We start from the raw sequence: 16,386 nt of genomic DNA, 5'->3' as shown, positions 1-16,386 counted from the left end.
AGGGAATGTAGCTCAGGAACATCTAATCACCAGCCAGAAGAAGTTGACAGCTTAGGAGTGCTGAGCTTTGCCTTTGTAATTATTTTAATTGTCTTAAATAGTTAATAAATAATAGTATTAATTTCCTCCTCATTTTAGATGAGACACTGCTTTTCACTATATAGGTATTATTTCTTTGGTCATCTCCAAAAAACACTATTAGGCAGGTTTCATTCTGTTCACTTAACGGAGAACATCTGAGACCTGGGGAGACACATGTGGATGGTGAGCGAGAGGCAGAGCCAGGACTTCCCAGCCTGTGACTTAATGCTTAGTTTCTGCTTCTTTGTACTGTCTATGATGTGCATGTGTGGATTTCATCATGAAGGCAATGGGGTGAGAGCTTGGAAAGATTTAAAGCGCAGAGGTGACAGCTTCTCTAGGAGAGAAGATTTTCTCTCCTAGATGTTGGTGGAGTCAGGGGAGCAGGAGTCAGCAGGTGAAGAATGAATTGAACAGAGAACCTCAGACGTGTGTCTCCTGTACCTCTCTTTGCTTCCTCTCTGAGCTTTTTACATTAGCTCTTCACTTGATGTTTCCTGCTCGACTTAGTAGGGTGAGGCAGGAGGATTGCATCAAGTTTGAGGCCAGCCTGGGCTCCATAGTGAGTTCGAGTCCAGCCTGAACTATGTGGTGAGAGCTTGTCTCAAAAAACTCCAAAAAATAAAAAGTAAAATAAATAAATAAAATAATTTTATTTTATGAGATGTATAGAGAGAAGAGAGATGTAAGAAGAAATATATAGAGTGAAGTCAGCACTCACTGAGCTTAGTATAGATTTATATCTAAACTTTAGTGTACAATGTGGTCCTGTTGACACCACATTTGCCTTCTTGGAATTAGGCAGATAGACTTCAGGAAGCCTAAATGGGAGAAGGGCCAGACTCATATACGTTATCAGTTAAGTAAAGAAGCCGAGACTTCAGTGTATAAAATGTTTACAATCATTTGTTAGGTCTCTCATCTTAAGTGATCCCACAGCGCATGATGACATTTTCAAGTTACACATTGTGCAGTCTTCTGATACTTGGCCATTGAGTCCCAAAACAAGGCTTACAGCTTTCCAGGCTGCCAAAGCCTACAGCCCAATGACATTGAGAAAGGAAATGTTCTTAAAGACTCCTCTGCCTTAGGCTGGAACCTGGGTTAAATTAAGAACCTATCTTTCATAAATTTCTAAGTTTCTTATATGATCAAGTCCCTTGGGGAAGCACTGACTATCTAAAAAGGACAGGAAGACATTTTGCAATTCCAAAGTAACTTCTAAATAAAATGTCGATAAACAACATAATTTCTCTTGTTGCTGGAATCCTAAGAGTTCCCCCTGTGTACATAAAATACTGGTATCCAGACTCACAGGCAAAGTAAGTGGTGCCTGCTTTCTAGCTGGAAGATGTAACTGTTTACTTCACAGTAAATTCTACTGATACTCCTACTCAGCTCGTATGTGTCTTGACCAAATTTCTTCACAAGAGCGCAAAGAATCAAGGACCAAAGAAGAAAAGGGGCAGTCCCTTGCAGCACTGGGACCAGCTTCCCGGTGACACCCGAGCCATACTCTTTAGGTGACCATCATCTCTTTCCCGCTGTGCTTTCTGTTTCTTGGCATGCTCATCTGCTAACTTCCCTACATGTTTCTGCTTACCCATGGTATGTGCCTTAGTGCTCTTCTCCATAACCCTGTGTAGATCTCACCCGATTCCCTGTCTTCTGTTATCCTTATCTATGGAGGGATCCCCTGCAGATACCTCCAGCAAAACCTCTGTATTTAATGAATTAATATTGCTTATTCTTGATGGGTATGTTCTCTTAGATAATAATAAATGTCAGCCTCAGTGTCAGGGAAGGCCTTGTGCATCTTCTTGGTTTTAAAAGCAATTTCTGCTCCCTGAATTCCCCACCTTAGTGAAATCTACCATTATCTTTGAGCCCTCAGACCAGAAGCTCCTTCCTCTCGCATTCTCCAAATGCCTACACTGCCAAATCTTATTCAGTCTATCTTCTATAATTCCCTCATATCCATAACTGTAACTTTGTCTCCTTCTACCACTGCCTTGGCTGAGGGCAGCATCAGTGTTATCAAAAGACTCAAATCCAATTAACAACACAAGTTTCATGGAAGACTTTTCCCAGAAAGCAGGTCTGATGTATGAAAATTTTCATGAGACTGTGAATTGCTTTTTGCTTGTTTCCCTTTAATTTGCAAACACAGAACTATTTATGTACCTGAATAGTTAAAATTTTTATACTGGTGTCAAAAATTGGATACTGTTTTGCCTCAGTTTCTTAAGCCAACTCAAAATTCCAAAAGTTTTCTTATTAGGCCTAAGAAGTTTGACCTTCACAGGATAGTGGCAGGAATGTGAACTTTGTCCTTTCACCAAAAATGTATAAATGTTGTAACACTAAAATTCCTGTGGCAGTTTGGAAATCCTGAAGGTTCTGGAGAATTTCTTATTGTCCCACCCAATCACAGTGGGAATCAGATTCTGTCACCTTGACCCTATGGTTCAAATTGCTAAGATGGCTGCTGATAGGTAGGATGGGCCCAGGCAGAAGAGGACTGGGTTAGACAGACCACACTTCCTCAAAGTGTGGATATGCCGTTTTTCTCCCTCCAGACAGGAAGCTAGCTCAGCAGGACCGGTGACTGTGGAATTCTTTCATGGTCCAAGTGCAGAGCCTCTGTTGTATATCAGCTCTGGACAGAACATGAGGGAGACAAGGCCCTGTCCTTAAGGGTCATCTTCAACAGGAAATAAAAGAATTAAACTGGAGGGTTTCCACGGTCCCATAGCAGCCCAGAGAGGCCTTGGATTAGCCAGTGTTTCTCTCTCTTACCTTTCACCCTTCCATCTTTGAGTGAAGACTTCTCTGTCAGCAAGAGGGGCAGAAGTGGAAGAAAATGAAGCGAAGGGTGAAGGCAGGACATCATCATTCTTACTAAGCTAGGGACAATCAGGCTGCCTTAGCCATGACATGTGCTGGCTGTCCTCAAATCCCAGGACTGTGGAGGTCTTGGACATTTTTGATGTTTTAAGTTGGTTGGCATTTTGCTTTGAAATGTTTGAGTGTCAGTTTAGCTCGGGATCTATGACTGTTATGGGGAAATGCTCTGACATGGGAAAATCTACATGCTCAGGGGTAAGCAGGGGTCTGCTCAGCTCTGAAACATGGAGAAGTCACTTATCTTCTGAAAACCTTTTAGCAAATTTCAATGATGAGATGTTGCAGGCCATCCCTATACAGCCAGTCCCTATACAGCTCTAAGTTATTGCTGCTTTTGGAAATAATTGAAAAGGTGAAAAATTTATATGATCTGAAGGGAAACCCCAGAGTATTTTTTAGAACTAGCTGAGTACAGATCCCAAGGATCCCATTGTCCATTAAGGGTCTAAGTGCTCTCTGGTCAGGGACCATAGGATCTGCATTTTCTAGGGTTATGTATTAGTACATTCTCTGTTGCTATAACAAAATATTGGAGGCTGGGTACTTTATAAAGCTGTTTATTTGGCTCATAATTCTGATGGCTGAGGGCCCTTATAGCATGGTACTTACGTCCTAGTGAGGGGCTCCTGGCTGTGTCAAAATGTGGAGAAACAGGGAACAGGCCAGTGCAGAATGGGAAAGCATGTGGAATGGCCTTTTATATTAAGCTCTGGCTAGAACTAATTCCACAAGACTAGCAGGGTCATGTCCCCATGATCAGCTTACCCAGTGCTAAGACCTATTTCCTGAAGGTTTCACTTTCTCTCAACATGGCCACACTGGAGACAACAATCTCTGTGGTGACACAATTTTTATTCATTTATTTTTATAATTTTTTTAAAAAAATTTTATTTAAAGAAAGATTAAACAAAACAGAAAGTAGGTAGAAATAGTATATACGTTCAGAGAAAAAGAAACAGTAAGAAATCACTAGTTGATGTCATTTTACAAATAGTTGTTCAAGGTACAAAAATGGAACATGTAAAGTGGGAATTCAAACAGAGAGACTTCAAAAAGTTCTAATCAACTGTCCAACAAAAACTTAGTAACATGGTTGTCAATCCTATACATTTAAACATACATGCAGTTATCCATATCTTCATTTATGTTTAAACAACTAAAGCAGGTTAAAATTATTCTGAACAAAGAATAATAGTATTGCTGGATTTCACATCATGACACTCCGTGATCAGCACTGGGTACTGTAGTGTCTTCTTTTTAAAACTGAATTTAAAGAAAGACTAAAAAAACAGAAAACGGGTAGAAATAATACATGATTTCAAAGAAAAAATAAAAGGTAAGAAATCACTAGTTGATGATTACAGATTGTCTTCTTACAAATAGTTATTCAAGATACTAAAGTGGAGCATATAAAGTGGGGATTCAAACAGTGAGATTGCAACCAGTTCTGTTCAACTATCCAACAAAAACTTAGAAATATGGTTATCAATTCTATACACTTAAACATATATACAGTTACCCATATCTTCAATTATGTTGACTTTGAATAAACCCAGGTTAATATCACTCTGAACAAATAATAACACTATTGCTGGGTTTCACGTTATGACACTCCAGGATCAGCACTGGCTATTTTAGTGTCTCCTTTTCTTCAAAGCATCTGTTCATTTCATCAATTGTCATAAGGCCAGTTCTCATAAACTGTTTATAGATTCTACACATGCATGAGTCTTAACATGTATTTTTTTTTTTTTAATTTTGAAAGTTGTAAAAATGCAACAGCACAAGACAGAACAAAGCCAATCGAGACAATGCAGTGAAATTGGTACAGGATTTCACAGTAGGATACTGGGATAGTAGTAATAAGTACTATGGTATATCTCTTTAACTTAACAATAGCTGTCCAGTCAATTACGTATTGTAAAATCAAACCAAAAATAGAACATTGTAAAACCAATTGAGAATACTGAATAGAGCAAAAGAAACATAACAAAACAGTGAAAACAACCTGTGCCTTCAAACAGAAGATAGAAAGAAATCCCCCATATTTGCTTTACTGCATATGGTCATCCTCCCAAGAATGTTGAAACATCTATCCCCAGTAGCTAAGGGGAAAGGGGCAGGTGGGAGAAGGGTGCTTGATTTTCAGCTCGAGTAACAGTAGGCTCACAGGTAACGGTTCTTTTCCAGGCCCAAGCTGCAGGTGCTTACCAAGAGGGCGGGTGAATAAGCTGCCTGAGTCTCTCCATGGCGGGATCTCTGGAGCTCTCTGTGGTGACACAATTTTTAGCACAAGTGAAACTTTCAGGGGACACATCTCAAACCACAGCAGGCCACGGCAACAAAATACCACAAACTAGGGGTGCTTTAATAAGAGAAATGTATTTTCTCACAATTCTGGAGCTTAGAAGTCCAACATCAGAATGTTGGCTTGTTCATGTGCTCCTCACTATGCTAACCTCTTATTATAAGGGTGTCATGATTTTGTATTAGGCCCACCCTAATGGCTCCGTTTTGATTTAATCACCTCTTAATCCTGTCTCCAAATACAGTCAAATTCTGAGTAACTAAGAGTAGGGTTTCAAGATATGAATGGGGTAAGTGGGCATAATTCAGCCTGTAACAGCCTATTCTGAAATCCCTGATACTAGAAATAAAAGCAGTTCTCTGCAATTCAGGCTGGCCTTGAACTCGAAGTGATCCTTCTGCCTCAATTTCCCTAGTGCTGGGATTACAGGGAGGGCCCCTACACCACACAGCCTGTGAATTCTCCTTTTACTTATCAACTGTAGTAAAAGAATTGTTGGCCATTTCTAGGTGCAAATAAAGATCCACAAAGGTAAGGTGTGTCTTATAGTGTGGCCTTTCTAGATCCCATGCCAGTCCCCTAGCCAGTTAGGCTAGTCCTTGACTTCTCTCACCTGGTAATTCAACCTCAAGCTGGACTCAGCCTTTGAGGCAAGATGCTAGTAGGAGAGATGAGGGAGTGGGGAAAAGAGAGGGTAGAGGGGAAGGAGATGATTTCAGTGCCACCCAGAAAGTTGGACTTAGAGCCTTGCGGGACAGTCTCACAATTACAGAGAGCTCTGGCTGCATCTCAGGATATCTTCCAGAAGCACTACAGTAAAAGCAAGAGCAGGGAGCCACACTGCCTCAAGATCTGGCTCTCAGAAAGTGGCCTGGGTTATGCTGGTCATTGAAACCCAGGTTCACCATACATCTTGCTGCTGCTGTGGGGGAGGACCGGCGGCGGCTGAAAAGATAAGTATGAAATATAAATAACCTTCATTTTGAGAATGTGGGGAGATAGACACCCCCAACTCCCCGGGGCGCGACATCTCCACCCCCGGGTCGGCGATCTCTCCGTGGAACACGTAGAGTGAGGCATATAAGTAGCTTCGGCTTGGGGTGGAACCTAAGGGGGGCATTAGGGATGCACAGGTAGCCCATTGGTCTTTGGCGCCAGAGATAGATTCCTAAGGATGGGGGAGAGATAGGAGTTCCTTGGCTTTACCGGCTACAGTGTCCCGCCAGGGCCAAAACCCTTTCAGCTGCCATGGTCAGGATCGGACTCAGAAGTTCAAGATAATGGATTGGACACCAGAACCTTGCTTGTGGTCTGGCCCATGCCTATTCATTAGTAACTGGAGGGCTATTTGGCTATGTTGTATTGGAATAGAGGCAGGGAGCCACTACCTTCTATGCTGGGCAAGAGGAGAAAAAGAAAAACAAAACAAAAGCAAAAATTCCCGAGCAAACCTAGGAAAACGGCTCACAGCAATATATGCTGGGATGCCGAGGATTAACAAGCTGAGAAAACTCAAGTGCGCCCACAGCGCCAACAAAAACTAGCGACTGGCACGTAGCACTGCTGAGCATGGCTCATGTAGCACGGAACTAACTTTCCTATGTCGAAAACTCGCCGAAGGACGACTTAGAGGGGGTTATGTCCCACTAAAAAGCACGAGAAGATTAGCGCTCGGCAGTCATTTGGTGAGCATAAAGGGATAAGGCAGGCCAGTGGTGACAACGCAAAGACGATCCACTGCAGCAGTAGCCAAGTTGCGGGTCGGAAACCCTTAGAGACCAGATGCTGAGCTGTCGCCACGGATCTGCTTCCAAACCTCCTGCCCCGCCCTCCGTTTACACTTACGAACAGGCCGAGTAGGCCAAGCCAGAGCGCGTCCGCTGTGAAAGGGTAGGACCCCAGGGAGCCAGAGGCCCGGAGCCGAGATCAAGCAGGGGTCAAGTAGTCGGCCTGGGTGGGCAGTGGCTAGGAAGTGACACCGGAAGGCAACTAAACACATCACTGCAGGAAGCCGGGCCAAGGTTTTCCGGACCCAAAGGCCCGAACCCCCGCCCGGCCCCGCGAGCACCCTTAGAAGCTGGGCGTAAGCGGTACAGCCCTTCAAGTGCCGCCGTGGTTGGCTCTGAAAAGAGCCTTTGTGTGCGATGGACCGGGCGAGGCGAGGCGCGCGCTTCCTGCTTAGGCGCGCTCCCCGCGGATGCGGCGAGCCAGCTGGATGTCCTTGGGCATGATGGTGACGCGCTTGGCGTGGATGGCGCACAGGTTGGTGTCCTCGAACAAGCCCACCAGGTAGGCCTCGCTGGCCTCCTGCAGCGCCATCACGGCCGAGCTCTGGAAGCGCAGGTCCGTCTTGAAGTCCTGCGCGATCTCGCGCACCAGACGCTGGAAAGGCAGCTTGCGGATCAGCAGCTCGGTGGACTTCTGGTAGCGCCGGATCTCGCGCAGCGCCACGGTGCCCGGCCGGTAGCGGTGCGGCTTCTTCACGCCGCCCGTGGCCGGCGCGCTCTTGCGGGCCGCCTTGGTGGCCAGCTGCTTCCGCGGGGCCTTGCCGCCGGTCGACTTGCGGGCGGTCTGCTTCGTTCGGGCCATAGCGTACAGGGACACGAAACTGACGGGGCAGCGGTTAGGACCTTAACGACGCGCAGGACTGGCGCAGCAGCCTTTTATAGGCACAGTCATTTCCCGATTGGGCGGGAAAAAACAATTGAAAGGCCCGCGCTGGCGGGCCATTGGCTGTGACGCCACCCGCCCCCGAGCCGTTCATTGGCTCGGGCCGCGCCCAGCCTGGCCGCGTCCCGCCCCGTCCCCGCCTCGCTCTCCGCTTTCCCCCTCTGCCAGCAGTTTCCGGACCTGGTATGCAGTGGCTGTCTGAGTGCAAGTGGCCTCTGAGCGCTGCTGCTCAAGAGTCAGTCAGTCGGTCCCCCTTGGGACCCTCATCCTTTCTTTCAAAACGGACTGCCGCGAGAGCCCTTTGCCTCGTGCGCTGCAGTGTGGGTCCGGAGTTGAGACTCAACTTTTCGTCCCCTTCCCCCCAGCCCCTTGCACCTTTCAGGGCACTCTGGCAGCCGGTCACCTCTCGGCCGCCTGTTCGTAGCCTTTCGATGGGAGCGTGGTCTTGGGGAAGTCACGCTGCGAAAGCCCAGAGGGGCGAGTCAGTGTCCGCCACGGGGGCTACGTCAGGTGTGCAAGAGAGCCCGGCGAAGCTCAGACCGAGACCCTCCACGCTACCGAAACCTGCGCGTTCCACTCCCGTTAGGCGCGGCGGCGACAACAGCGCCCCGCCCGAACTGCACCTCGCTAGGGCAGCCAAGGCCCGCGGGGGCGGGGGCACTCGGCTCCGCCCCTGGCCTTAGCGTTCATCGCAGAGTGCTACGCGGCCCGCCCGCGAGATGTTTGCGCGGCCTGAGGTGAGCAACTCCCAAGGTCCACGGCCCGACCCGGGCGAGGTAGGGAGTGAGCCCAAGAAACCGGCAGGGGGACGCGGATGCAAGCGGAGTGCAGAAGGCGCTCACTGCCCTCCCGTCCCATCCCTGGGCTCGGCGTGTACTGCTGGGAAAAAGGTCGGGAGGAACCTGGATCTGTTGACAACTCCTTTTTACTTGAAAGAGTGGGTGGCTCTGAAAAGAGCCTTTGATTTCACAAGCGCCCCTCAGGGGCGCGCGTTGCGCGGGGGCCTCCGCCCGGAGGCCTCACTTGCCCTTCGCCTTGTGGTGACTCTCCGTCTTCTTCGGGAGCAGCACCGCCTGGATGTTGGGCAGAACGCCGCCCTGGGCGATGGTGACTTTGCCCAGCAGCTTGTTCAGCTCCTCGTCGTTGCGAATAGCCAGCTGCAGGTGGCGAGGGATGATGCGCGTCTTCTTGTTGTCGCGGGCCGCGTTGCCAGCCAGCTCCAGGATCTCGGCCGTCAGGTACTCGAGCACAGCCGCCATGTAGACGGGTGCGCCGGCACCCACCCGCTCGGCGTAGTTGCCCTTGCGCAGTAGGCGGTGCACCCGACCCACCGGGAACTGCAGCCCGGCGCGGGAGGAGCGCGACTTGGCCTTAGCGCGGGCCTTGCCTCCTTGCTTGCCTCGGCCAGACATCACAGCGACCCGCACCACAAACAGCTACCACTCAAACACCGGGAAAACCGTCGCGAACGGTGACGCTTCACCCTTTTATAGCCAGAGCGCGGATTGTCCGCGAAGCACGCTCATTGGTTAAAACCTGGCTTTGGCCTGAGGGCCAATAGGAGAGCTTGGCCAGATTCTACTCATTTACATAATCTCGTCCCCCACGCCTCCGCTCCGCTGAGAACTCGCGAATCGCAGCGCTGCGCGTCCGAAACCCTCATTTGCATGCGGCCTCTATAAATATCCTGGCGTCGCGGAGTGCCCCGCCGGGCTGGCGCGGCGCTTGTCTACTTGTTAGGGGTTATCCCTGGTGGCTCTTGGCGCCATGCCGGAGCCGGCCAAGTCCGCTCCGGCTCCCAAGAAGGGCTCCAAAAAGGCTGTCACCAAAGCCCAGAAGAAGGACGGCAAGAAGCGCAAGCGCAGCCGCAAGGAGAGCTACTCCATCTATGTGTACAAGGTGCTGAAGCAGGTGCACCCCGACACGGGCATCTCGTCCAAGGCCATGGGCATCACGAACTCCTTCGTCAATGACATCTTCGAGCGCATCGCTGGCGAGGCGTCTCGCCTGGCACACTACAACAAGCGCTCGACCATCACGTCCCGCGAGATCCAGACGGCCGTGCGCCTGCTGCTGCCGGGCGAGCTGGCCAAGCACGCCGTGTCGGAGGGCACCAAGGCGGTCACCAAGTACACCAGCTCCAAGTGAGTGCCGTTCGTACTTGGCGCTCCCCGGCCACGCTTTGCAAAGGCTCTTTTCAGAGCCACCCACCTCGTCAAGAGAAAGAGGCTGTCCTCATGCCGCCTGGGGGACGTCTTTAGGTGCACAAGCCGTGTGGCCTGTCTTTCCCCATCCGGCCAGTAAAGCTACAGCCCCTCCTAGACCAGACGTCACGTGGGTTTCAAGTCACTGGCGGTGTCCTTCGGCCTGCCGAGGTCGGCAGGACCTCCCGGGATGTGGGCTTAAGACAGGCCGGGCTTTGCCCGAGAGCACTAGGCTCGCTGATGTTCCCTCCAGCGTGCCCTTTTGGCCCGGAGATAAAGCGTGCCTGCCTGGCTGCTTTGTGACCTCAACGAAGGCTGTTGGTATTGAGAAGCTTACCCACCCAAGGGATACGCAAAATCCGGGTTCACAAGGGTACAACAAGTTGGGTGTCCTCCAGTTGGCAAGGCAGTGGTGACAGTCCTCTAATGCACGACTGCGCTTTCTGTGTTTAAACAATAAATTGAAATCATGCTGTGGTTGTAGTTTAATGGCCATGTACTTGCCTCAAAAACTGTTCAATCCTCACCACTGTAACAAAAACAAGAGAAACTTAATAGTGATTCGCTATTGAGCTCAAGATAGGCATTGAGCAAGGAAGATTTGCAAGAAAGGGGATCAGAGGGGTAGTGGAAGTAAAATTGTACAGCCATTGGAGAGCCTTATATAAAGACCACTGCAAAGATTTAGATTTGAGATGAAGAGTTTTTGGAGATTTTGACTGGATGTCATGATTTGACATTTCTTGTTTTACTTACATATTAAATCCATAAACCCATTTATGGATTTAAGGAGATCAGAGAGGTAGTGGAAGTAAAATTGTACAGCCATTGGAGAGCCTTATAGAACACTGCAAAGATTTAGATTTGAGATGGAGAGTTTTTGGAGATTTTGACTGGATGTCATGATTTGACATTTCTTGTTTTACTTACATATTAAAAAAAAAAAAACCTCTCTTGGGGGCAGGGATATAGCTCAGCAGCACAGTGCTTTATATTTATGGATTTATGGAATCACTATTAAATTTAATATGGTGAAAATGCTGTTGTGCTTACACAGTACATCTTTTTAAAGAACTAGGCCATAGTATCTTGAAAAAAATGTTAGCAAATTTATAGTTTATTTTCAAATAGTTCATGAATTTTTTGTGTGTGTGTTCACATAGGATATTTGAAATTTCCACTTGAAGTACCAAGATTCTCAAAATTTTGTTCAAAACAATAATCTTGGGGTTTTTTTCACACCTGCTCATCACTCATCAGTAAATAGCAGACTTATCTTTCCAAGTGCTCAGTGCAGACTTATGTTTCCAAAGTGCTCAGTCCAAAATCTCAAAGTTTATCCTTTTTTCTTCACTTTGTCATTACCTACATTCAATTTGTCAATTTCATTTAAAATATATCTCTCCTGAACTTTTTAGTGTGTCACCTTGATATTTTACCTGCCTCTGTGTTTGGTTTTCTGTGATTTATTTTTCAATGAAGCATCCAGAGGGGTTTTTTTTTTTTGGTGTGGGGATACCAGGAATCGAACACAGGACCTCCTACTTTTGAGGCAGGCACTGTGCTGCTGAGCTATATCCCTGCCCCCCAGAGAGGTTTTTTTTTTTTTTAAATGTGTAAGTAAAACAAGAAATGTCAAATCAGGACATCCAGTCAAAATCTCCAAAAACTCCATCTCAAATCTAAATCTTTGCAGTGGTCTATAAGGCTCTCCAATGGCTGTACAATTTTACTTCCACTACCCCTCTGATCTCCTTTCTTGCAAATCTTCCTTGCTCAATGCCTATCTTGCTTTGTTGTGGGAACATCCCAAACCAAGCAAACTGAAAGGAAGACTGCACTGTGCAGACAAGAAGGCAGTGGTTTATCTTTACACTAGCACACTATTCCAGCATAGTTCCACAAAGGGGTATTGCAAGATAATAAGGCAACAGCACTGAATTTAGGAAAAGTGTAGTTTATATAGAATTCTAAAATGGGGGGCCTGGGGATTTAGCTCATCGGCATAAGCGCCTGCCTTGCAAGCATGTGGTTGTGAGTTTGATCCCCAGTTCCGATTCTTTAAAAAGTCTCTTAAAAAGAATTTTAAAGTGAGAGGTACAAAGCAAGTGACAAAACATTGCATAAGAGTTTACATGCATTGAGTCATATGTTGACAGGCTAGTCTTGAAACAATAGAAACACTCTGGGAACAAGGGGAGGGGGCCCTTACAGAATGAGCATAGCATTCATTAGCCCAGTGTGCCTTCAGGTATAGACAACTATTTTGACTCAGTGCTCCTCAAAGTTATGCAGCTGGGCGGTAGACACTGTCAAGGTCAGTTGAATTTAGCAGAATACTAACTTGGTCAGAGACCTCTGATTGATCACAAAATGCCTGTAAGTTTGTTATTTTACAAAAATGTTCTTTCTGGGCTGGGGATTTAGCTCAGCGGCATAAGCGCCTGCCTTGCAAGCAGGCAGTCGTGAGTTCGATCCCTGGTACGGATAAAAACAAAAAAGACAAAAAAAAAAAAAAAATGTTCTTTCATTATAACTGTACCCCAACAGCTTGTCTTGGTGTGACTGTTCCAGTGGTCACTATAATTCAACTCACTTAACATGTGCCCACCATAGGGCTGGTCCACTTACTACTGTCTATTCTTAGAATTCTGTACCCCATGAACGTGACAGCTCAGTTATCTTGTTACTTACTCTAGTCCAGTCTCTTAAATATTAACTGATCAGAGCCCTATTCTCATTCTAGTTCATATTCTACTTGCTTCATAGCACACATCACCCCCGAATGTTATACACAGGCTTCTTTTCAATTATCTACCAAGCAGAATTAAGTTCTGTGGACAGAGAATTTTTCTATTCTGCTTACTATAGTATCCCCTGCACGATCTATGTCAGTATGCAAAGTTTTGTTTTTTTTTTTAATTTGCCTTTACTGTGGGAAATAACACAAATACTTGTAATACAGCCAAAACAAATGTCGGTTTTTGTTGGGGACAAGAAATTCACCATAGCTAACTTTGCCTACTTCCCTAAGGGATAAGTGGAGGCTTGATATTGTGGTATTACACTTTTGAGACTTCCCATTGTTATTTTTACAGGCAACTGAGTTAGACAAATACTATAGGCAGTCAGAGAGGGCTAGGCCCTGGAAGAAACCAGTGCAGAAGCCCAGATACCTTGCAACTCTGGGGGGAGACAGACACTTCTGCTGTGGGCCATACCTCAAGACAAAAGATAAATCAAATGTATCCACCTACTTCCTAAGGATAACTTCCTAAGGATAAGCACGAGGACTTGATATTCTAAATAGATCTCTATAGCCTTGAGGAAGTCAGGAGTCACCATCCCAACCTCCTATGGAAAGCCACTGTTCTATATTTATGCCCACTTGCTACATGACTCACTTCCCCTTTGTCCCCGATTTAATCAATTTTACCCAAGCAATTAATCTTATTGGTTAATCATAGTTGTGTCCCACCCTATGACCACCTTTCCAGTTCCCAGATTCGCCACCTTAGACATATCTCACTTTGTGGTTTTTTTGCTCTGTAAAAGTCCCTAGAAAAGACAATCTTTGGCAACCCACTTGGGAGCCTTTCTGTCTCTCAGACAGAAGCTTACTTTCTCTTAATATATTCTGCCCTTAACTACTGTTATTCCTAAAATTCATTCTTCAACTTTAGAGAAAAGGAAATCATACTGGACATCTAGTAGGTTGGGAGTTTCATTCCCCTATGTCACCATTTGCTCTTATTGAGGGGCCATCCTCTCCTGCCCACTAAGACTAAACTAAAACTACTAAGATTAAAAAGAACACTCCAAGGCAAGATCATATCTATCCTCCTGAGTCATCCCAGGATTATCTATTGCCTGCTGAGTCATCAATCTGAATCTTAAATTGAACTTGACTCTACTCACCCTCCTACATTGTATGCACCCAATACATAGTGGCTGTTTTGAAGTATCTTGGGCTCCTTCTGGCCTGAAGCACTGACGTCACATACCCACTTCATGTATTACTAAATTTATCTCTTTCTTATTTTACCCTTTTGTGTACCCCTCATATAGGCAGTTGGGGATCTTGGCCAGGTCCCTGATGATAAGTTTTGCTTTCACAACTGTAAGCATGAATTTTGGTGAGAAAGATAAGCCAATGAAAAGTGAGTGTTATAATTAATTTGAGTTGTTCTCTCCCCTCTTTTAGGAGTGTTTTCTGTTGTCCTTTCCATGATTTATGTCTCTAGAACCAAAGTTGACCTCTATATCCTCTACACATATTTTGGTTTTTAACCAAAACTCCTGTGGTCTCTCTTAACATGTTATATTCCCACCCCGTGTTCTCACATATTCCTCAATGTCTTCCTTATTTCCATGTCTGTGCTTTCACTGGAATTTTCAGGCTTTACCAATCTATTTTATTGCTTAGGAGAGCAATATCAGACATACAGAAAGGCAGGAAATGCTTCCTGGGGACCATACTTGGGAAAGGTTGTTTTTTTTTTTTTTGTACCAGGATTGAACTCATGACCTCGTGCTCACCAGGCAAGTACTTATGTCACAGAGTTAAATCTCCAGCCAAGTTTTGTTGTTTTGTGAGAATTTTTTGTTGTTGTTTTTTAGTTTTGATTTTGCAATAAGCTGAAGCTTGTGCAATAATTAGGAAATTATGATTTTAATTGAGTGAGACAGACAAGAAGTTTGTCATGGTAGGAAAAAGTATTTGGTATTTTATATGGACACATGAGGGAAAAGTGAGCAAAATTAAGGAGATGAAGCCAGCCCATTTTGACATAATATTTAACAAATTTATCTATTGTTACAGTTAGAGTTATTCCTTTGTCTTCTGTTCTCACTTTTCATTTTGTTTTTAGAACTATAAACTGCTAATAAAAGTATAAGATTCTAACCAATAATCCTAACGTGCTTGTAACCCTAACACTCTGGGAGGCAGAGGCAGGAAAGTTTGCAGCCTGAGTCAAATTGTGATTTTAACTGGAGGTGTAGCTCAGTGATGGGGCACTTGTAGCATCAGTTTTGAAAGAAGGCCCTAGATTTGATCTCAGCATCACAAGATAAAATTAAATAAATAAACTTTTTTTTTTTTTTTGTCTTTTTGAGATAGAGTCTCACCATGCAGTTTAGGCTGGCCTTGAGCTCACTTTGTAGCCCAGGCTGGTCTCAAACTCACAATGATCCTCCTACCTCAGCCTCCCGAGTGCTGGGATTACAGGCCTGAGCCACCACTCTTGGCATAAACAAACATTTTTAAAAAGAAAATTAAAAATGATAGTGATTTTTATCACTTGTATGTTTGGTCCAAATGTTTAGTTTGATCATTTTTATTGTCTGTATCTACCCTACTTGAATCCTACAAAACCTTTCAATATAAAAGTTCTAATGTCATTTTTTTTATCTTTGGAAATTAGTTGTTAGGATTCCTGAAATATTTCAAGATTCATACTAAGTTAGAGGGTGGCGGACAAACTAGCCTAACAGGAAGTCTGAAAATACCGTACCCCAGGGGTACGGTAGAGGGATAGGGAGAGGCATCTGCAGAACTCCAGGCACAGTTTGGTTCTGACACCCACATCTGCTTTCCAAGAGATGTGTGGCAGTTCTGTCACAGTGAAGCAGACATCCTGATCTAACTGCAGCCATTTTGTTCAATAAAGCTGCAGTCATTCTGTTCTCTGCTACTGAACTCAGCTAAATCATATGATTTGCACCAAATTAAAACTTCTGTGATGTGCTAAAAACAACTTTGCTACATACAATTATGCTCACCACAAGAAACTCATTGTACCATAACCTTCAGCTAAAAGCTTCTCCCATTCTTGTAGTTTCTATTCACCACCCTATTAAAAACATACACACACACACACACACACACACACACACACACACACACACACACCAAACTGTCTGCAATCAGGACTTTACACTTTAGAGATTCCTCTTCTGGGATCTAGGACTTCACACTTTAGAGATTCCTCTTCTGGGATCCACTAGCATCAATAAAATTTCCTTCCTTTTTCTGAGTTCCTAGCGACAGTTAATTTTTCCCACAACAGGAAAATAAATAGAAAAATAAATGCTACAAATGTGGTCAATAGTGTGCGTTGTAGGACTCATTATATTTCATGACCAGTGCCTAAGAATAGAGTTTAGAGTAAGGTGAAAGTGCTCAGTCCCTCTGATCTGCTTGCGATTGAAGCA

The 16,386-nt window shown here is 45.4% G+C and overlaps 3 protein-coding genes across 4 annotated transcripts; 1 reads left to right on the top strand and 2 right to left on the bottom strand.

The window, feature by feature from the left end:
- Positions 1-3,823: 3,823 nt before the first annotated feature.
- Positions 3,824-7,885, bottom strand: LOC100714163 (histone H3). 2 transcript variants are annotated; one of them, XM_063252421.1, is made up of 2 exons: positions 7,142-7,885; positions 3,824-6,241 (listed from the first exon to the last, which is right to left on the bottom strand). In XM_063252421.1, exon 1 carries the CDS (start codon positions 7,883-7,885, stop codon positions 7,475-7,477), a length of 411 nt encoding a protein of 136 aa, XP_063108491.1. In that variant the 3' UTR covers positions 3,824-6,241; positions 7,142-7,474. The 2 variants fall into 2 exon arrangements, with proteins under 2 accessions (XP_063108491.1, XP_063108492.1); XM_063252422.1 differs by having other exon boundaries at positions 3,824-5,257.
- A 988-nt stretch (positions 7,886-8,873) lies between these two features.
- LOC100713054 (histone H2A type 2-A) lies at positions 8,874-9,378 on the bottom strand. The gene has a single exon (XM_003478865.4). It carries the CDS (start codon positions 9,376-9,378, stop codon positions 8,986-8,988), a length of 393 nt encoding a protein of 130 aa, XP_003478913.1. The 3' UTR covers positions 8,874-8,985.
- Positions 9,379-9,733: 355 nt separating this feature from the next.
- Positions 9,734-10,287, top strand: LOC100717788 (histone H2B type 2-E-like). Its single transcript, XM_003478875.5, has one exon. It carries the CDS (start codon positions 9,734-9,736, stop codon positions 10,112-10,114), a length of 381 nt encoding a protein of 126 aa, XP_003478923.2. The 3' UTR covers positions 10,115-10,287.
- Positions 10,288-16,386: the final 6,099 nt, after the last annotated feature.

The sequence above is a fragment of the Cavia porcellus genome, unplaced genomic scaffold (assembly GCF_034190915.1).
Source record: "Cavia porcellus strain 051 isolate PalLab524CR breed Dunkin Hartley unplaced genomic scaffold, mCavPor4.1 scaffold_1, whole genome shotgun sequence".
Taxonomy (NCBI): domain Eukaryota; kingdom Metazoa; phylum Chordata; class Mammalia; order Rodentia; family Caviidae; genus Cavia; species Cavia porcellus.
Note: the sequence above shows the minus strand (reverse complement) of the source record. Positions and strands in the feature narration are given on the sequence as shown.

Excerpts from the sequence above, each read along its gene's own strand:
- LOC100717788 (XM_003478875.5), top strand. The coding sequence starts at position 9,734 with ATGCCGGAGCCGGCCAAGTCCGCTCCGGCTCCCAAGAAGGGCTCCAAA.
- LOC100714163 (XM_063252421.1), bottom strand. The coding sequence starts at position 7,885 with ATGGCCCGAACGAAGCAGACCGCCCGCAAGTCGACCGGCGGCAAGGCC.
- LOC100713054 (XM_003478865.4), bottom strand. The coding sequence starts at position 9,378 with ATGTCTGGCCGAGGCAAGCAAGGAGGCAAGGCCCGCGCTAAGGCCAAG.